The sequence below is a fragment of the Actinia tenebrosa genome, unplaced genomic scaffold (assembly GCF_029948245.1).
Source record: "Actinia tenebrosa isolate PJP-AT-01 unplaced genomic scaffold, QUT_ActTen_1.0 PGA_scaffold15__27_contigs__length_11533743, whole genome shotgun sequence".
NCBI classification, from domain to species: Eukaryota; Metazoa; Cnidaria; class Anthozoa; order Actiniaria; family Actiniidae; genus Actinia; species Actinia tenebrosa.
Genome location: NW_028292575.1, coordinates 10,123,416 through 10,145,906, shown reverse-complemented (window position 1 = coordinate 10,145,906; position 22,491 = coordinate 10,123,416). Strand labels below are relative to the sequence as shown.

The window sequence follows — 22,491 nt, the reverse complement described above, 5'->3', positions numbered from 1 at the left end:
TCCGCGCTCTAGTTGGTTGAGGACGTTCATGGGCAAAAGATCCCATTGTCAGATTTTTTAAAAACTTTGCATGATGAACGTACATTATTACTAGAAGTAAAATAAGAAACTAAAAAAATGGGAGTCACCGACTTCGGTTAGCAGTCAGAATACGTGAACGTATATGCTTTTTACGGTATAAATGCGCGAACATCCGGGTAAGTAAGGAAAGCTGTCAAAGATAAGCCATATTTTACTGAAAAGATAAATCGATCGGCCTCAATGTTTTAATATAACTCAAGAAAATAACCAAATAATAAGTTTACATTTAAAATTTGCTTTAGAAATGTTAGAAATATAAAATGTTATTGGGCTACAAGCGTGGACTTGGAGCCTTCACGTTACGTGAAATTCTATTCCAATTATGCACAAATTATGTAAGTTCGATTGGATGCTATCAATATATTTTTTAAAGTTTTCCTCTAAAGTTCGGTATTATGGAGTACTTTCGAAAAACGAAATAAAAAATGAGGGTGCCCCATTTCGTTTTAAATTGTAAGAGATAAGAGACGTTTCCATGTGTTTTATCAAAATATTGGAATGACGTCATCACGATGAGCGCGCGCGCACTAAATTCATGCATAGAAAGGATGCACGCGAACAATGCCTGCAAACGTCGCTAAATACTAATTGGTAGTTTGTAAGGTTAGGAGAATTAATATTTTTTTAAAGTTTCCCGTTCTTATTAGCATGTATATTTTTTACGTGCGCCAAGCATGCGCAGTAAGAATGACATGGCTGAATAACCTAAGCGGATGCGCTAAATGTATATATTAGAATGCGATAAAACGTAACGATCAATGACCAGACAGAACTGAGCCAAGACCAAGACTAGAAAGGAAGTGAACTTAATACTCCGTTGCTGCTAGGTAGGTAAAATGAATAGAGTGCACGCACTAAATCCGTGAACATTAATTAGTACTAATTAGTACTATTTCATACAGAATCCTTTGTTTTCTATTGTTTATTTATCACTAAAAGTTAGTATTTGTTTCACGGGTTTAGTGCGTGCACTCTACAGTAGTAGCGACTATAACTCATCTGTTGAGTAGAGAAACCGATAAAGAACAGTAGTACCCTTTGAAGTGCTTTTCCACGTCATACTGTCTTCAGTGCATTCTATTGATACATATTTATATGTATATTAACATTACTACACTACTATTAATACTATTATTCTATTAATATTCTATGCTATGCTAATATTCTTTTTTCAGTAATATTTCCATTTAAGATTAATAGCAGACATTTTAATGTTAGACATTTCAATATTCTGTGACATGACCAATCTCGTACCCAGAGCCCTTATTTCTTACTGCGCATGCTCGACGAAATAATTGGGCTCTGGAAAACTCCAATATTTCCTGTGCTGTGATTGGTTCTCGAGAACGAAGGAAGATACCGGAAGTAAAAATTACAGTACTAGGGAAAATAAACAAGATGCCGTCTCGAATTAAGTACACCAAAACAGCCTGTAGGGCCGGATTTTTCAAAGTTTTGCCGGTTTTGTAATGGAAATTGTATTGATATCCATCCAATAGATATTTTCGGAGTTAATTTAACTGAAAACCATCTTCAAAACCTAATTTTCCAAGCGCAAATTCACATGCTCGTTGAACATCGTCCGCCATTTTGAATTTACCTAGTCTGTCATAATGCGCATGTGCGAGAAACCCAGAATCTGGGTCTTCCGGTTTGGAGTTTTTCAGAGCCCAATTATTTCGTCGAGCATGCGCAGTAAGAAATAAGGGCTCTGGGTACGAGATTGTGACATGACATTTTTACCCCCACACTCCCCATCTCATTTCTTTTCACCTTTACCCTCCCTACCCCCACAGCAAATTCCCTAATTACTACTCTACTCTATATAAAAAAAGCCAACCATGAATGTACATTAACAGTTGGTATGAAAATAGAAAATACAGATAAGATCGGATTACGGATAAACGCCAGCAGTTCAACGAAATTCAAAATGGCTGACACGCGATAAAACGAATACCAGCTGACCAAAATAGATTGCTCTATCCATGATATTTAAACCATTCTATAAATATTTGTATATATGAGTACATCAAATATAAACTATGTAACTAAAAATAAACACTGTACTATTAATAGTCTTCGCCATAACGTCATCAAGCTATTCAAGTTGACGTCTGACTACATTTGAATATATCAACCACTGTGAGGACATCTGGGTTGCTTAATCATTCAAGGAGCTAGTCTCGTACTCGGCTATGCCTCATGCGAATTTTAAGCTACCTTCGTGCTAAGCACCCTCCGTGCACCCAAAACTCTATAAAAGCAAGTTAATCAATGGCCAATCCTTTTATATTTGCTTAAGATAAAAAAAAAAAAAACAGACTCCAACATGACGACACCTTATTGGACTAAGCCATAGAACTGTCCACGTTGTTTTCGTCGTTTCGTCTTAATTGCAGCTGTCTGTCCAGCACTGTGGCGAGGAGGTCAATAGATGGACGTTTGAGAGGACTGGAATGCCAGCAACTCATCATTATAGCATATCTGCAAGAGAAAAAAGCCAAACATTGATGAATTTGTCCATCTACAGCAGTATTGTTGCACACAATCAAGTTTGATTGAATAGAAATGCGCAAATTTTTGTTGCGCACATTAATAGACGACACGCTTGATTATAACAGAATGAACATCAACGTTTATCATATATCATTATATTCACTGCTTACATTTCATCTGAGCAGTCGATTGGCTGGCTTAGTCTTGTTCCTTTCTTAAGTTTCTTGAGAACTTCTTTTGCTGATAACCCAAGGAATGGCAGCTTACCTGATAACAGTGAGAGTTGAATGAGAGTTTTAGTTGAAATGTATGACTGGCTCTTATCATCCATTGGTATCCTAAAGTGCATATCTTTCGATGCATCTTGTAAGATATAAATATAGAAATACACACCTCCAGTATAGATTTCCCACATCAAAACTCCAAACGACCATCTGAGAAAACATAATCATAAAGATTACAACAAATCGGCTACGAATAAAGAAAAACTACAAGCTAGGAACAACTTTGACTGATTAGTAGAACTGGAATAAGAACATTTCAAACGGCCAAGACTTACATGTCACTCTCCTTGGTAGCCACCATCGTCTCGATAGCTTCGATTGACATCCATCGCACTGGTAACTTTTTCTACAGAAGAACGCAGAAGATAGGAAAAAAGATATTTTTTCATTGAGCTCTTATTGGATATCGTTAGTGGTCAGTTCCGCGCAGGCGCATTATGAAACCATCTAAACTGTAACTGTAAATCAAAGCCAGAAAAAAGTCAGTGAGACTCTGGCTTATTTTCTTGTGTTTTCTGGTGGGTATTTTACACTAGAATAATACAATACCATGTCTGATAACTGCTGGTAGTATCCTCTTTCATACACATCTCTTGCCAGTCCAAAGTCTGACAACTTAGCAGTCATGTTGGTGCCAAGCAGTACATTCCTTGCCGCCAGATCTCGATGAACGCACTACAAACACATGAATACTAAACGATTATATACGTATTATCATTTGGATTATTGGACTCCCAAAACCATTAGCAGTTCCGTCGCGCGACTCTCTCATTCCCTTCTGTATCGCGAGAGTTTTTTCTGCTTCCAGAAAAAATAACACCTCCAAATTCCAAACCGATCGTTGGAATGAGGGCCACAGTTTAGTACTTACCCTATAACCTGCCAAGTGTTCCAGTCCTTTAGCCACGTCACGGCTAATCCTGATCTTTTGTGATTCAGTTAAAATTGACACCTTTTCTCGATGGCTGATCGAGTACATCTGGTTGTTATGAAGAAAATCCAACAGACTGCCATACTCTGCGAGTTCAACGACCAACCACACTGGACCTGTTACACGCAGAAAATAGTCCAATAGTTTTGCATGACTGGAAAACATATTTATAAGATATAAAGCATGGTTACATTCCTGAAATGATTACAAGGCAAACTGCTCACTTTTCATTAAGTCATTAGCTACACAAGTTAAACCCAGAACGCTTAACAATTAGATTGAGCGGATCACTTTTTAACCAAGATTACTCGACACCGCAAGTCACGTTAAATCATATTGTATGATTGTCTACCAGCTCTTCGGTTGTATTATTGTTATTTACCTCCTTGTGTGCAGGCACCAATGAGATTAACGATGTTGGGATGTTCCTCTATTGAACTCATTATATCCAGTTCGTTCAACAGATCTCTGTAATGGGAGTGAGGAGCGCTTTCTATTAAGAGAAAAAAGTATACTTAGTGTAATATGTAATGTATACATGCCAGTGTACCTTATATTATAATATTGAGGGATTCACAGTGTGACGTCATTTCATATATAAATGTTTCGATGGATAATTCTTTGATCAATACCTTTGAGCATCTTTATAGCGCAGTGCATTCTATCCTGTTTAAGGTACCCTCTAGTCACCAGGCCAAACTGACCAGATCCCAGTTCTTTTCCGATCATGATCTGTTCACGTGATATCTCTCTAAACTTCGATGTGAGCTGAGGCATCTCAAATCCGCTGTTCTTGATGCTCTGACCAGATATACTAAAGTTCCCTTGCTGAAAGAGCAAAATCAGTGAGTTAATCGGAGTAATCGTTTTGCATGAGCGAAATACCTTATCGCCAGTACCCCTGTGTACCGCCATGTTAGGTGTCAAATATGACCTTTTCAACAATCAACATTTTAATGATGATAAAGTAGTTATTAAAGAGAGTTCCACCAAAAGAGGGACGGAAAAATATATCACGTGACCCATTAGTTGATATTGATATTATTAATATTATTGATAACGAAACACGAGTATTACGTACTTTGCGCCTCACGCTCTGTTGTCTCTTCACTTTGTTTTTTTGTCTTCGTCTCCGGCGACAACACAGGAATATCCCCGTGAGGACAAGAAGAAACAGGACAATACCAACAGCTACTATCACCCACTTGTATTCTGTCCAGATTTTAGTCCAAATATTCTGTTTATCGGTACTCACTTCTAATTGGTTGCTCGGGGGACCGTTACCTCGTTTGTTAACTGCAACTATTTTCATTAAATATTTTGTCTCTTGTTTCAGATCGTTGATTACATAGTCATTCACATCTTTACCCTGTACAGGGATATTATTCCATTCTTCACCGGCGAACTCTTTGTATTGTACTTCGTAACCCGTAACACCGTACGTTTGATGGTATTCAGGTTTATTCCAAGTAATAGAAATCTGTTCAAGTTTGACCTCCGTCTTTGTTAGATTTCGAGGTGGTGGAGGTGGAACTAGAGGACAAAAGAATATCAACTGATTTAAAGTTACAGGAAATTTCTAATCAAAAAAAATTATGGATTAAATGATGACCTGTGCGCGTTATGGAAGATTCAGCGGTTGCTAAGTACGCATGCGGAACATGGTCATTACCTCATGTCTAGTTAAGGCAAACAGAAGTTATCAGTAGGATTCGACTCACCCAAAGGAGTAAGAGAACCGGGTTTGAACTTCAAAGTCCCAATGAATCCATTCGTTTTGGAAATCTCCTCGATTGCAGTATTGGCTACTTTCTGTCTGACATCAGTTGGCGGCTTTTCAATTGGTTTATTGACTTTTATTTCAAATATAACACGAAAAACTACTTGAACGCTGCCATTTCTGAGTGTTATGGAACAAAAGATGAATGACCGTGGATTAGTTATGAGATAAAGAATAATGATAATACGATCAATACTCACGAGAATCCAAGTACTTGTACTTCTTTGAATCCCTCCATGTCTTTATAGATAGTTGAGATCTAAAAAAGAATAGTTGGTTTGCTGCCCATTAACTTTTAAATCATTGCTTCATCCTTAAAATGCACCCATCTGTACGTATACAAGATACCGGTGCAACAGCATTTTAAAAATCTTCACCCAATACATCTATACATCTACTTCAATCATCTAATAATACACAGGTTCCTGTACATACAACACTTTAAGGATTACGAAACTACAAATTTACCAATAAATTAAGCAAAACATAAGATAAGTACACCAAATAAACATACTTCTTTCTTGAAAGTATTGGACAAGTTCTGGAACCGTGGCGAAGACTTGTTGTTGAGTTCTGCTGAAAACTCCATGTTTTCTACTGTGATATCCATATCGACTTCAATTGGTACTATAACATAAATATTACACTATTACAAAGCAAAATAAGCAGGGATATTCTCATTCGCAAGTGCGTGATACAAACGACAATTTTCCGAACGATCAAACGATTAATTTGTTCATGCACGTCTTCTGTTTCGCGCCACATTCTGTGAGTGTTTTTTTTTTTTGCGAGAAATTTTATGCGCGTTCTATTTCGGGCAACATTTAATAACAATACAACTTCCTTACCGCTTACAACAAGAGTCATCTGTGTACTAATAGATCTTAAGCTATTACTTGCAGTACACGTGTAAACGCCTGAATTCTCCGCCTGTACATTGTTGAACGTCAGTTCTGCTCCTGTTCTTTTACCGCTAGTAATAGTCCTAATACGAGTCGCTTCCATGCTCTTCCCGTCTCGGTACCAGGTAATGTCAGGTGACTCGCCCCACACCTCACAGACAAGGGTTGCACTTTGTCCTTCAGTTACCGTGAAGTTGGTTTCAGGGTTTACAAACCATAGGTCTAATGCTAACCAAGAAAATAGTAAAACAATGTTAGAATAATCATCTATTCGTCCACACAGACGCTCCAGATGTTTACTTACAGACAATAATTAAACTTCCAGGAAACGACACCACTGCATTCAGTGTATTATTCACCACACACTTGTACGTGCCCTTATCACCCACAACAAGATTACTGATGGTCAACGTAGAGTGTACTCTCCCCACACTACTCGGCTTAGTGATATTTATTCTCCCATCATGCACTAAGGTCACTACGTCTTTCTTCCACGTGACTTCAGAAACAGGGTTCCCGTCTACCCCACACAACATCACCATTGAATCTCCTTCCCTCTTCGTCAAGTTTAGTGGATTTTGGAAGATAACTGGTGGATCTACGATGATTCAAAAGATGGTGCAAAAATATTTGTAAGTGAACAGTGACCAAGAGAAATAGAGGGACTGCTTACAGTCCAATATGGGGCACGGTAGTTCAACGATGAAAAATGCGTAATACGTAATATAATAACTTACAGTACACTGCTAAAAAAGCAGGAGTTGACAACCGTTCATCAAGGAAGTTGTTAACCCTGCAATTGTAACTACCCTCGTCTGTTCTCTTCAGGTCATTGATCATCAGATAAACAACCGTCCTGTCGTGTGTAGTAGGTTGAGTGACGTTCATCCTACTCGTCTCTAGAGTCAATGGGTTGTCGTTTATAAGCCAGGTTACGTTAGGAGCAGGTTTGCCTTCCACTTCACATGTAAATGTGACCGATTCTCCTTCAACCCTTTTCTCGGGTTGTGGATTCACGAATATGGTTACGCCGTCTGCAAGAATAATGTTGAACATGTCTAGAACCTCTTTTAAAGATCAAAACAGGGATGGCTGCTTGTTACTTACAGTTGACTGTCAGCAATGCTCCAGATGAGGTATCATTACCGACATCATTCAAAGCCTGACAAGAATAGTAGCCCTCATCCGTACGGCTCACATTGGTAATAGTAATCGAAGCACTTGTTTTATTGACTGAGGAGGGTTGAGACACAGATATTCTATTACCATTAGCAGCTATTATTGGGTGACCATCTTTCAACCAGGTTACATTAGATAATGGTTTGCCTTCCAAGTAACACGTAAGGGACACACTGCTTCTCTCTACCACTGTTTTATTTGTTGGAGGAACCAATATCTTTGGAGGATCTGAAGAGAAACAAATTCTTTGATGGTTATTGAATAGAAATAAACGTTGACTCCATCGTGATTAAAGAAAAGTTTAAAAGGTTTAGCACGAGGCGTAACGTATAAGACTTCTTAAAATCAAATCGAAGGTATTGTGAATAAATGTGGCGATAGGCGTTTGTCAACCACTCACTGATTGATTCAGAAAGCAAACCACCATTAGCGTACCATTCAGTCTAAGAACTTTCATTAAAATATTTACTTACAATTGACAGTCAATAGAGCAGCATTTGAAATCTGTTCATCGAGGGAGTTTTTTACTCTGCAACTGTATTTACCCTCGTCTGTTCTCTTCAGGTCATTGATCGTAAGATTAACAACCGTCCTGTCGTGTGTAGTGGGTTGAGGACTGACGTTCATCCTACTCGTCTCTAGAGTCAATGGTTTGTAGTTTATAAGCCAGGTTACTATGGGAGCAGGTTTGCCTTCCACTTCACATGTAAATTTGACCGAATCTCCTTCATTCTTGGACTTGGGTTGTGGATTCACGAATATATCTACGCCAACTGAAAGAAAGTAAAGGCTATTTTTACCTCTATTATATCATAATGATCAATTCGCACATCCATGGCTGATAGACTTAATCGACATGAAACCAGGCTAACCATGTGCCGTATCAAGCATTGTAAAGAGAAAAGCCCTGTCTTTGCTTTCAGCTCTTTTGATTCAATTTTGTTTAGACTGACGAATTTCCCGGCTTGCTAAGCTTTCTTTTCTTGCGCGTTGCTTACGTCACAAGGTCAACCTCATCAACCTTCCTATCAAACCGAATTGATACATCCTTGATATGGCGATCACATTAATATAGATCCCTGATTAAACATTTCACTAACAGACCCGGATTATACATCTAGTTTGCGCCTACTGTCAGGACCACCGCTAGCGTTACTGAAAAACCCTGTGTCCTAATAGTGCTAGCACCAACTCCATCTTTTCTGAGGAACTGTGGAGAAACTCTGCGTCCAATTACCTGAACCACGTCTCCAGTTGTTTACTCGGCATTGTATAAAAGCAATTCCTACAGATAAACTTACATAACACTTTCAAGAAGGCAGCGACTTGTGAAGTTGCCGTCCCAATCTTGTTCTGTGCTCTGCATGTGTAGTTTCCCTGGTCAGATCTGTGTAAATCGGTTATTGTCAATGAAGCCGTGCCTTTCTCCACTGATGTTGTGCCACTTACATGATATTTCTTACCATCGGGAACTATATCTGTGTTATTAAACATCCATGTAACATTTGCTAATGGTTTGCCTTCTAAGGTACAGTTGAACGTCATGCTATGGTTCTCATGCTTGGTTTCATTCTGGGGTGAAATGCTGAATATTCTCGGTGGATCTGAAGAAAATCGATTACACAAATATTAATAAGAACTAAGAAATTTTCTGCATAACGGCGCGGACTTTTTAAAGCATTGGTGGATCTGGCGTAAAGAAGAATGAATACGTTAATAGAAATACTTTACACTGTATATTGTAAAAAAAAAAAAAAAAAAAAAAAAAAATCCAGAAAAGCGTCTATCTGGATCTTTTAGGATACATCAACCTCATGAATAGAAAAAGGAGTAACAATCTCGTACCCAGGGCCCACGTTCCTCTTGGTCAGTACCGAGAAACGTTTCGTTTCCTTGAGGTTACTATTTACCGTCATCATAGGGGCCGGAAAACGTTTACTTTTACTCTTTCTTGCCCTTTTACGTTTTTAGACGAAGCGCAATTGACAATAAAGTTTCACGAGAAAAAAAAAAAAAATGCATTGGTGCCCTATTACACAACAACAACTTCTTAGCAAAACCAAATATTTTCCGCACAGGAGGAAACTTACAGTTGACGGTCAACTTGGCAGACTCTGAAATAACGGCGGCACCAACACCGTTATAAGCAACACAAACGTACCACCCCTCGTCAGACCTGTTCACATTAGGAATGGTCATGGTTGCAGTAGAGTTTCCGTAGCTCCAAGGGTGCGCTGTCGATATCCTGCTGTCACCGTCAACATCGACATTAGTTCCATTTTTCTTCCAAGTCACGTCTGGTTGTGGTTTTCCTTCCATCAAGCAGCTAAAAGTAACACTGTTCGTTTCGTTGGTCGTGAGGGCCAGTGGTGGAGCAAAGATAACAGGTGCATCTGGAACATTTAATAAAATGCTGCGTTATAAGCTGTATACATGGCATACCTTACGGCTTTGCAAATATTGCCACCGTTGTGAAATTGAAGTACTCACAATTCACTGTCAGCTGTGCCTCTTGTGACGTAGCAGGACCTCCAACCGTGTTGTTAACTTGACACTTGTATCTGCCTTCGTCTTTTCTTAGGTTAGTGATGGTCAGAGATGATTCCGTCAATGAAGCATTTCCTGAACGTACGATTCCTATTCTCGAGTCTGAGGAATCGCTTAGTAAGGTGTCGTTCATATACCACACTGCATCGGCAACTGGTTTACCTTCATAGCGACAGCTCAACGTCACATTCTGTCTTTCATTCCTTATCTTGGGGAAAGGATCCATCAGAATCTTTGGCTGAACTGCAAAATTAATTTGAATTAAAAAAGAAAAATTCAGCAAAACACTGAATAACAAAGTTAACTAAGTCAGTTGTATGTTTAACTAAATAATAGCAAAAAGAACAGATTCGTTATAAACATAACGTAACAAATTAAGATGCATAATATTTATAAGACTAATCTGGACTGCATAGAATTGAAATCTAAACTTACAGTTAACAGTAAGATATGCTTGATTAGAAGTCACCGATGATACGTTGTTAGTAGCATTGCAAGCATAAAAACCCTCATCATTCCTTGTAAGGTTAGTTATTATCAGGCTGTTTGAGCCAGGATCTTGGGTAAGTCTTGGGTTGCCTGATATATTGTTGAGGAGTAGACCATCTTTATACCACTGAACAGTTGGAGTTGGATTTCCAGTCACGACACAAACAAGAGTAGCATTCTGGCCTTCGTGTGATGTTGTGTTGGAGGGATTGGTTGTGATTGAAGAATTTGGAGCTGAAAATACACCGACATTTTTTTTCCGTTTCGTTTAATATAATGTTTGGCCGGGATTCTTTACTTTGTTTAGAAAATTCTCGTCACCGCATTAGCATATGGCATGGAAAAACCTTCATAACTTCAAGAAGCTGCACTCAAACTATGAATTTTTTTCAGGTTATTCGACATCTTACCCCATGTAGAATCAATACTGTAAATATTGTCAGAAGGGTGATAGGCACTTTAAGTTTACACTTGAATTCCTCAAGATAATTGCATAAAAACAATTATTCTTTTAATGTCAAATAAACTTGTATTATATTTGCGATTTTGATGGGAAAAGTGACAAGACTTTACAAAAAAGAGGCCGATTTTCAGTTTCTATTGATATGAGCCTCAATCCAGCCTAACAATGCCTCTTGTTTTAGTAGGGTTTTCTACGCATGGATTGGTTGCTTTTCAGTCGTCCGTGAAGCGTCATGTTGTCAATAGAATCTCCAAGCAATTATTATTCGAAAGTCAAAATAAAAATATACCTCGAGTCAAATTTTCCCAGAATGTTTATTGATCGTTGAACTGAACTAACTTTTACCATCTGGACATGTTCACCATTACAAATGTTAGACTACTTAATTGAATGACTTCACATCGTAGAATTTTGTTTTGGTATAGTAGTAGTCACTGAAGTCAACTTTAAATGTTTTAAAAACGATAAATAATATAACATTTACATGACTTGCTCAATATTATTTTACAACGCTTTGATCGAGAATTAAATCCGTTAACATTTCCCCATTTTTAAAAACTTTGAAAAACTTTCATAACTTGACAAAACATCTTAAAGAATATTATAAATAATTAAATAAGTTGGCTATTTTGAATAACAAATCATGGAATAGCTAAAATTGAAGGCAAAGAAGAAGAAAAATAAACAATTACCCATATCAAATCACATGGAATTAGTAATATAACGAGAGTATTTGTTTTGGCAATGAAGAATATTCGATATATCAAGATATGAATCGTCTTACAAGTTGTTGGATTATTTATCGGATATCAATAATAATTGACCAGAGGTTCAGTTTGTAACAAGTTGTATAGTCTAGTCAAGTAAAATGATATTCTGGTGCTGTATTGACATCTTAACATATACGTTTTCCATAGGAAGCTTTCTTTCGCGATGCATGTATTTACTAGAACATTCTTTCTCACTCAGTCTACTACTTACCTTGTTCGCTGACATGAAATGATAACGCTAAAAGAATAACGACAAACCGTAGCATGATCGTAGTACTTTACAGACTTGACTTTACACACGCGTAGAGTTTGTTTGTCCGTTCAAAAACTTCATGATTTCATCAGAACTTCGTGAAAAAAGTTTATAAAAGAGTAAATCGTCACGCTACTTGCAGCCTTCCTGTTGTGCGTGACGTAAATCAGTTTTCTCTAGAGATCCCTTGGGTACTCTGCTTACCGTGCGCACGCTCTAGTTGGTTGAATATGTACCAGCATATGTTAAGTTGGACGACAAAAAGATTTAAAGTGTATATCAAGGAAAATTTTTTTCTTTCAAAATCACTTAAATGTGAATAGTGTAGTAGTATTGTTGCAGTATTTTTGTATGTAACATTTTCTTTTAGGAGATATAAGCATCTGAAATATCAATATGCAAATAAGATGACATAACTTCAAGACTAATTTATTATACAAAAATGCTTTCGTGGAAAGTACTGCTGTTTTTTCATTTTCAAATCATCCTTATGACTGAAATATATGGCTTTGTACACTTTTAAGTTATTGAACTTAAGAATACACGTAAATTACACTTCAAAATGTAACTTATTCTTGAATTTACGTCATCTCATTTGCATATTGATATTTCGGATATTTTCGGAGTTAATTTAACTGAAACTCATCTTAAAAACTTTATTTTCCAAGCGCAAATTCACATGCTCGTTGAACATCGTCCGCCATTTTGAATTTACCTAGTCTGTCATAATATGCATGTGCGAGAAACCCAGAATCTGGGTCTTCCGGTTTGGAGTTTTCCAGAGCCCAATTATTTCGTCGAGCATGCGCAGTAAGAATGACAGGGGTCTGGGGTCAAGAGTAATATGACACGTCACAATGCTTTCACAAGGCTTAATAACTCAACTCCTAAATTCCAATTGGAATTACAGTGGATGAATAGCTACTCTGTAGAAATGCCACTGTTAAATCCCATTTATTTTATTTATTTATGTATTAACTTAAGCGCATGCGCTAAATCTACTATTTATTAAAATACGATAAAGCTTAAAAATCAAAGGCCGACGAGAACCCAGGATTGAACAATGGGCTAAAACAGGCATTCAAGCCTGCTGTCAACACACTAACTAGTTTGAACGATACATCAATTATATTGTGTTTAGGCTGTTACTTGGTTTTTAAAATAGCGTTCATCTAATATCTGTATACAGCATAGTGTGAGGAACCAATGACATTTCCATAAGAATTTCATTAGTTTTCTTTAACTGTCAAGATTTATCAAGTGAGGATGACCCTAAGCATCTGAGGTTTGTGGATTGGTTAAATCAATACCGGAGAGAAGTGACAACTGTTCGTCTAGTGCGGTGATAAGATGTTCTATGGTTGGACGTTTTCGAGGATTAGACTCCCAACAGCTCATCATCACAGCATACCTGGATTGTGAAATACATTCTCAATTCTGGTACACAGAACCCATCGGTTATGGGATAACCGATTTCTATCGACTTGCTAACGATTAGGCGCGTAGTTTTTTGAGGATAACACTCAATAGCAGCAATTTGTCGGTTATGAAAATTTGAGTTTTGATCGAAGATCTGTGAGAGTTATGACGTAATGTACTTACATTTGATCGGAGCATCCGATTGGTTGGTTAAGCCTCGTGCCCTTTTTAAGAGACTTGAGTAGTTCTTTGACTGACAATCCAGAGAATGGCATTTTACCTGTGAACAAGTATTGAACAACCAATCTTAAAGGAGTCTTGTTTTTAAAAGAAAAAAGAAGCACCCATTGTTCAAGCAAAATCATATTGTGAATCAGGGAATCAAGGGTAGTTAAGGGGTAGTACACTCGCCTCTCATGAACTCTGAGGTCTAGGGTTTGATTCCTGGTCTTGGCATCACATGTGAATAAAATCTAACGTAACTCGCTAAATTCCAATTTGATCTGTGAGGATTTGTGAGTTAACCGTGCCCTAACGGCTTTGATCAGACCAACGGTTATTTCAGGGTGTTGGCAAAATTTGAAGGATTATTTGTAAATCACTAAAGTTCAATTTCATGTTATGTAAGACGACAAAAGGCAATTAGGGCTGTAGCTCTCTCTTCCTTCTTCCGTCTTACTAAAATACTTTGACTCTCTCTTTAAGGAATCTTGCATGTGCATCTTGTATGTCTTATCGCCTTGTCATAACCATAAAATACCAACCTCCAGTTTGGATTTCCCATAGCAAAACTCCAAACGACCATCTGGAAAAACATGATTGATTAAATATGTCATTTTAGTTCTCGTGTGGAATGAATGGCATTAATGACTGAGCATAGACGACAGCTTTCAGCTGATTGATATACGAAAATATATTAAAGCAATGTTCTGATTTGGATTTAAAACAAAAACGGATATAATACAAATGAAAATGTATAACAAGTAAAAAGAGTTGGGATGATATTTACATGTCACTCTCCTTGGTAGCTACCAACGTCTCGATAGCTTCGATTGACATCCACCTTGCAGGTAGTTTTTTCTATGAAATAATGACTCAATGTTGGACAGAAACAAGTACTGAATGCTTATATATATATATATATATATAAATGTCAATATGACAGAAATACAGTACGCACAATGGTGCACACATGTATCAAGTGCAATACCATGTTTGATAACTGCTGGTAGTATCCTCTTTCATACACATCTCTTGCCAATCCAAAGTCTGACAACTTAGCAGTCATGTTGGTGCCAAGCAGTACATTCCTTGCCGCCAGATCCCGATGAACGCACTACAAACACGACAGTAATATTATTAAACCTTTATCTTCAGAGACAAATAATCTGTAGAAGAATGATTGATTGGAGCTGTGCACAAATTACCTTGTGACGCGCAAGATGTTTCATTCCTCTAGCAACATCAACTCCAATTCTAAGTTTAATATCTTCAGACAACGTACACATCTTGTCTTTATAGTGTTTGGAATACACTTGGTTCTTATGAAGAAAGTGTAAAAGGCTTCCGTATTCTGCTAGTTCAACAACTACGTACAGATGACCTGATAAAACAGTTTGACAATAGAATTGTGAGTAAAGAGAAACAAAATGTTCAATATCGATATACAAAGCCTTAGCCAAGAACTGGCGATATTTACCTCCTTGTGTGCAAGCACCAATGAGATGAATAATGTTGGGATGTTCCTCTATCAAACTCATTATATCCAGTTCGTTCATCAAATCCATGTAATCTGTATTAGAGGCATTTGCTGGTAAAAAAAAAAAAAAAACGTCTTAGATCAGTACTCTCCATGCCTATGGGCTATCGTAATTAAAGTTAAAACCTTCTAATAGTCTATCACAATTCCTGCGCTCTGATTGGCTGAGCTACTACATGTCTTGTAGTGATAGATCACTAGTAGTGAAAAGTGCCGGTTTTGAAAACGAAAACAAATTCAGCTAAAACACAAATCACGTTTTCTACTTAATTTTGGTTTCAAAATTATTTGTATTCAATTACTTGACCATTAGTAGGTTTAACCTAAAACAATTAGACCATTTGGGCTTTGAGTGTAATTGCTATCTGAAATACACCAACTTCAATACCTTTGGGTATCTTTACGGTACAATGGTATTTTTATTGTTTAATGTACCCTCTACATATAACATGATGTATGGTATCATACACCACAGTGTGACGTCATTTCATATATAATTGTCTCGATACAGCGTCAAAATCGTCAATAGTCCATACCTTTGAGCATCTTTATAGCGCAGTGCTTTTCATCCTGTTTAAGGTATCCTCTAGTCACCAGGCCAAACTGACCAGATCCCAGTTCTTTTCCGATCATGATCTGTTCATATGGTATCTCTCTAAAACTTGAAGCCGGTAACTGTGTCATGTCCAAGGCATCATTGTCAAATCCCTGGACTGGTAAAACGAAATCGTCGTACTGTGAATTAAACATAGTTAGATTATAACCAAATTTAATTTATGAGGCAGCTCGATAGAAGCGCATGCAATCGCGCTTCCCATATTCTGCTAATAACTAAATCTCTATCAGAAATGAATGCCCGAGTTAGACACGGTGTTCATATTCTACTTACAGTCCGTCCAGAAAAGCTGTTTCGCCTTTTAACCGGTCTTCTTCTTCTTCGACAACATAGACAATACCAGGTTAGTAAAAGAATAAACAGGGCTACTGCTATACAAACTATTAACCATTTGTAAGTATTCCAGATGTGTTCTAGAAGACCTTCTCCCTTCGTTTTCAACTCCAGCGGCTTATCTGTGGGTGGTCCTTTTCCTATTTCATTAACTGCTACCATCCTCACTAAGTAATTTGTCTCTTGTTTCAGATCGTTGATTACATAGTCATTGACATCTTGCCCGTGTATAGGATTATTAATCCATTCTTTACCGAACTCTTTGTATTGTACTTCGTAACCCGTAACACCGTACGACTGATGCTGTTCAGGTTTATTCCAAGTAATGGAAATCTGTTTCACATTGACTTCACCGGCCTTTAGATTTCGAGGTGATGGGGGTGGCACTAGGTAATATTACAATGTTACAACCGTGAGTCATGCAATACGCATCATTCAACTCTAAAGTAGTGATTACTTACTATACCAACTTACCATACGAAACGAAAGAGTCTGGATCGAACTTAAGTGCACTAAAAACAGCATTTTTAAATCCCTCGATAGCAGTATTGGTGAGGTTTTGCTTGATGTCGAGGGGAGGTTTATTACTGGGTTTGTCAACTTTTAGCTCGAAGACAACTCGAAAACGTGAGCTTACTCCAACAGTGGAATTTCTAAGAGCGAGAAATGAAAGTTATTAAGAAACTCTACTTACCATAATGGCGATGGTGGTGATGATCAGTGATGATGGTGATGGTGGTGATGATCAGTGATGATGATGATGGTGGTGATGATCAATGATGATGATGATGGTGGTGATGATCAGTGATGGTGGTGATGGTGGTAATGATCAGTGATGATGGTGATGGTTGTAATGATCAGTGATGATGGTGATGGTGGTGATGATCAGTGATGATGGTGATGATGATCAGTGATGATGGTGATGGTGGTGATGAACAGTGATGATGGTGATGATCAGTGATGATGGTGATGGTGGTGATGATGGTGATGATGGTGATGGTGGTGATGATCAGTGATGATGGTGATGGTGGGAATGATCATTGATTGTGGTAATGATCAATGATGATGGTGGTGGTGGTGGTGGTAATGATCAGTGATGATGGTGATGGTGGTGATGATGGTGATGATCAGTGATGATGGTGATGGTGGTGATGATCAGTGATGACGGTGTTGGTGGTAATGATTAGTGATGATGGTGATGGTGCACACACTTTCAATATCAAAGATTAACATTCTTATTATCCGTAGTGAACAAGAAAGTGCCACTGTAAACATGCATGCCCGTTATTTCATTAAAGATATGCGGAAGATAACATGGACACTTACGAAAACCCCATCACATTTACTTCCTTGAACCCGTTAATGTCGTTGTAAATACTTGAAATCTGTAAAAACGAAATTATTAGTGCTCTCCATGTGTACTAATAGCGCATGACTGTAAAGATCAAGCAGGATTGAAAATTAGCTTGTTTCCTATTTACTGACAAACCTCGTTTTTTAAAGTGTTGGATAAGTTCTGGAACTGCAAAGACGACTTGTTGCTGAGCTCAGCTGAGTATTTTCTGTTTTTGATCGTGATTCCCATATCAACTTCCACTGGAACTGTTACGAAAATTAAGAAAAGAAAAAAGATTGTAGCAGCAAGTTGTTTAGTACACTGAACACTGACTGCCAAACACAGTTCGGAGAATTTAAAAACAAATACCAACAACACATGCACTCTACTAAGGTCAGTGTTAGAATGTTTTCCCGTTTCAGAATGATTCTCATTCTCATCAATATTCTTTGCTCGATTCTCATTCTCATCTATATTCTTTGCCCGATTCTCATTCATAGTAAAGAATCTTTTTAAGCAAAGAAACAATACGCAAGCGAATGACCTGTGATGTCAAATGGGAAAGAATGGATTGATCTAAAGATAAGACTGCATCCATAGCAAACCCTTCTTTGATTTTCCAGTCCAAATTCACCATACTATGACTAACAGAATGTTAATGATTAACTGTCTACCATTAAAAAAAATTATTATTGTACATCAGGATCCATGAATATAATGTAATTATGTTTTTGTCTTAGCTGACTTGATGTTCATCTAATAGATCAAAAACGAGTGCGAGTGTTTCATCGGGGTTCCAAAAACCTAGAAGCTGATGAAAGCACGAGGCTTAAAAGCTAAACATATAAAAGTTCCAAAACCTCCTTGTAGTAGCGTAGTGCATGGCAAGGAAAGAGGTTAAACGGTATAGTTAGTAAGGGGACCCCCGTTCGATTCTTGCATACATTCATAAATATTTTAAGCAATTTAATTTTTCACTCTATTTACAAGTCTAAAAAAATTCTAACTTCGTTATTATAAGGTATAGGTGTAAAAATGCAAATTAAAATTTCACATGGATCTTCTTCTGGACTCTGATTGGCTATCAGAGGTGTCTTGATCAGTGTTTGATCCAGTATCAAGACTCCTCCACCACCTGACCAAATACGAAGTTCTTATTCGTGGTTGCTTACGAAATTTTCATGTAATGAGTTTGAGAATAGTATCTACGATATTTAGATCTTTATGCCTTGGTGTCTTGAGATCCAAGCAGGTACTGATATACGAGGAATGTCAATGGTATGTCATATGTTCTTACCTTTGACAACAAGAGTCATCTGTGTACTAATAGATCTCATGTTACTGCTTGCAAAACAGGTGTAAACTCCTGAACCCTTCGCCTGTACATTGTTGAGTGTCAGTTCTGCAATGGTATTACTACCTTCACGTTTGGTGTTGCTGCCTGGAATGTTGCCTTGGCCGTCTCTGTACCAGGTGATGGTTGATGGTACACCCGACACCACACATACCAAAATCGAACTTTGACCCTCAGTTACTGTGAAGTTGGCTTCAGGATTAACGAAAGCAATGTCAAAAAGAATAGCTAATTGTAGAGTACCAGGTAACGACACCACTGTATTAAGTGTATTATTCGCCGTACACTTATACGTGCCTTCGTCATCCCAACCAAGATTTCTGATGCTCAACGTAGAGTACACTCTCCCCACACTACTCAGCTTAGTGATATTTATTCTACCATCCTGCACTAACGTCCTTCCTTCTTTCTTCCACGTGATGTCAGGCACAGGGTTCCCGTCTACCCCACACGACATCACCATTGAATCTCCTTGGCTCTTCGTCAAGTTTACTGGATTTTGGAAGATAACTGGTGAATCTACAACGATTCAAAAGAAGGTGCAAAAACATTTGTAAGTGAACAGTGACCAAGGGAGATTGAGGGACTGCTTACAGACTAATGAGAGCCACGGTAGTTGTACTAATGTTTAATACGCGATAATTACTTACACTACACTGCTAAAAGAGCAGGCGTTGACGTCCGTTCATCAAGGAAGTTGTTAACCCTGCAATGGTAACTACCCTCGTCTGTTCTCTTTAGGTCATTGATCGTCAGATAAACAGCCGTCCTGTCGTGTGTAGTGGGTTGAGTGACGTTCATCCTACTCGTCTCTAGAGTCAATGGGTTGTCGTTTACAAGCCAGTTTACGTTAGGAGCAGGTTTGCCCTCCACTTCACAAGTAAATGTGACCGATTCTCCTTCAATCTTGGACTTGGGTTGTGGATTCATGAATATGGTTACGCCGTCTGCAAGAATAATGTTCAACATGTCTAGAACCTGTTTTACACATCAAAATAGGGATGGCTGCTTGTTACTTACAGTTGACTGTCAGCAATGCTCCAGATGAGGTATCATTTCCGACATCATTCACAGCCTGACAGGAATAGTAGCCCTCGTCCGTACGGCTCACATTAGTAATAGTAATCGAAGCACTTGTTTTATTGACTGAGGAGGGTAGTGTTACAGATATTCTATCACCATTAGCAGCTATTATTGGGTGACCATCTTTAAACAAGGTTACATTAGATACTGGTTTGCCTTCCAAGTAATACGTCAAGATTACATTGCTTCTCTCAAGCACTGTTTTACTTGTTGGAGGGAACAAAATCTTTGGAGGGTCTGAAAGAAAATAATAGTGAGATAACGTCAAGAATTAGGTACCCAGAACATAAGAATGCAAATTTTACAAATGAATACTTACAGTTGACTGTCAGTAATGCTCCAGATGAGGTATCATTTGCGACATCATTCAAAGCCTGACAGGAATAGTTGCCCTCGTCAGTACGTTTCACATTAGTGATAGTTATCGTAGCTCTTGTTTTATTGACTGAGGAGGGTAGCGTTACAGATATTCTGTTGTTATTAGCGGCTATGATTAGGTGACCATCTTTCAACCAGGTTACATTAGATACTGGTTTGCCTTCCAAGTAACACGTCAGAGATACATTGCTTCTCTCATGTACTGTCTTACTTGTTGGAGGAACCAATATCCTTGGACGGTCTAAAAGAAAAAAATATTAAAAGAACGAAGACTTAGGTAGACAGAACATAAAAATGCAAGTTTTCCTTAATAATTACTTACAGTTGACTGTCAGTAATGCTCCAGATGAGGTATCATTACCGACATCATTCAAAGCTTGACAGGAATAGTAGCCCTCGTCAGTACGGTTCACATTGGTGATAGTAATCGTAGCACTTGTATTACTGACTGAGGAGAGTGGATATACAGATATTCTGTTGTCATTAGCAGCTATGATTGGGTGACCATCTTTCAACCACGTTATATTAGATAATGGTTTGCCTTCCAAGTAACACGTCAGGGATACATTGCTTCTCTCAACTACTGTTTTACTTGTTGGAGGGAACAAAATCTTTGGAGGATCTAAGAAAGGAAAAAAGAAAATGCAAAAAAGAAAAGATTGTTTATCAGTAAAATATTTTAATGAAAAATAAATATTTTGTTGACAGGAAGTAATTGGTTATTGCATTAGTGTAGTTTTCGTTTGACTGTGAAAAATTCACGGCACGAACACGGCCATGACACGGCAAGTGATACGCCAGACCAATCATATTGCACGAGAATTTACTCTCCATCCAATCAAATACCCGGATCACGGCATAAATACGGCGCGGACACGGTCACGCCAAGATCACGGCAATGCCAGACCAATCACATTGCGCTTGAAAAAATCAGCCAATTAAAATTCTAGAAAGCATTACGGTCACGGCACCTGACGCTTACGGTATTGAGCTTTTCACAGTCATACGAAAACTGCACTACCCTTTGGCCTTGTGATGCTTCTGGCTAGGAAAAAAAAAAGGTCTAATGATTAAATGGTCTATTGATTAAAACTAGAATGTTCTTTCGAATACTGCACTACCCTTTGGCCTTGTGATGCTTCTGGCTAGGAAAAAAAAAAGGTCTAATGATTAAATGGTCTATTGATTAAAACTAGAATGTTCTTTCGAATAATTAAAGTATGTTCAATTGTTAAATGAACCTTCTCCTCAGTTTTGTTTCATAAAAATCTTGGGCGGAAATTGAACTTGTATTCACAATAAATTGATAAAGTGAAGTGGAAAATTAGGCCAGCTCAGTGAGGAACAGATAGTAGATTCTATACCACAGTAGATCGTACTCCCAGGAAAAAAATTACATGCACAGACAAAAAGCTCTAGTTTTCTTTTCCGTTTATGTTATCAAAATAGGTTGCTGAATAATTTATTCATTTTAAATAAAAAAGAAGCCAGCAAAAAAGAAAAGAAAATTAATAATGAGTAAAACATTTGTAGAGTCAAAAAGATTTTAGTATTTTAGATTTGACTCATCTGGATTACAGAAGTGATATTGGATGTTACTTCACAGTGTTTGTTCCGGAAGCCACCCACAAGGTACGAATACATTATGCTCACTACAAATATTTTCTATCTTTCAAGTATTATATATTTTGTATCCTCAGGTCAAGTTTTTTTCTAGTGTCGATCAGCCTGCAATTATTACATATATCAAGGACGTACCTTGCTGCTCGCTAGGATGAAGTAATGATGCCAACGCTATCACGACAAACCAGTACATAGTTTGAGGAGGATGTTGTAGTCTATATTTATAGATGAAGCATTTGCTATCCTGTCAAACACTTACGATCTTATATGTAAGTCCTCCATGCTACGATAGGCCAATGCTAACCCACGTGACAATACAATACTAAATCATGTGACCATATTATTGATTACGGAAATGAATTTTTTATTAGTTCATATAGAGTTGTCAAAATCAAGACGAACTAACAGAAGGCGG

The 22,491-nt window shown here is 37.8% G+C and overlaps 2 protein-coding genes across 2 annotated transcripts; both read right to left on the bottom strand.

Moving 5' to 3' along the window:
- Window positions 1-248: 248 nt before the first annotated feature.
- Window positions 249-12,271, bottom strand: LOC116296354 (hemicentin-1). Its single transcript, XM_089030386.1, has 22 exons — window positions 12,134-12,271; window positions 10,636-10,923; window positions 10,144-10,443; window positions 9,744-10,046; window positions 8,955-9,257; window positions 8,127-8,426; window positions 7,582-7,881; window positions 7,212-7,508; window positions 6,779-7,072; window positions 6,421-6,702; window positions 6,087-6,199; window positions 5,773-5,831; window positions 5,514-5,692; window positions 4,874-5,325; window positions 4,425-4,620; window positions 4,175-4,285; window positions 3,733-3,908; window positions 3,411-3,536; window positions 3,137-3,207; window positions 2,971-3,011; window positions 2,748-2,844; window positions 249-2,565 (listed from the first exon to the last, which is right to left on the bottom strand). Exons 1-22 carry the CDS (start codon window positions 12,186-12,188, stop codon window positions 2,430-2,432), a joined length of 4,479 nt encoding a protein of 1,492 aa, XP_088886512.1. The 5' UTR covers window positions 12,189-12,271; the 3' UTR covers window positions 249-2,429.
- On the bottom strand, window positions 11,448-22,383 carry LOC116287948 (uncharacterized). The gene is made up of 19 exons (XM_089030173.1): window positions 22,212-22,383; window positions 20,776-21,075; window positions 20,395-20,694; window positions 20,013-20,312; window positions 19,648-19,939; window positions 19,591-19,613; window positions 18,936-19,511; window positions 17,792-17,904; window positions 17,629-17,687; window positions 16,777-16,955; window positions 16,243-16,688; window positions 15,890-16,088; window positions 15,294-15,404; window positions 15,022-15,197; window positions 14,805-14,930; window positions 14,604-14,674; window positions 14,359-14,399; window positions 13,778-13,874; window positions 11,448-13,586 (listed from the first exon to the last, which is right to left on the bottom strand). Exons 1-19 carry the CDS (start codon window positions 22,267-22,269, stop codon window positions 13,448-13,450), a joined length of 3,606 nt encoding a protein of 1,201 aa, XP_088886299.1. The 5' UTR covers window positions 22,270-22,383; the 3' UTR covers window positions 11,448-13,447.
- Between the last annotated feature and the right edge of the window lie 108 nt (window positions 22,384-22,491).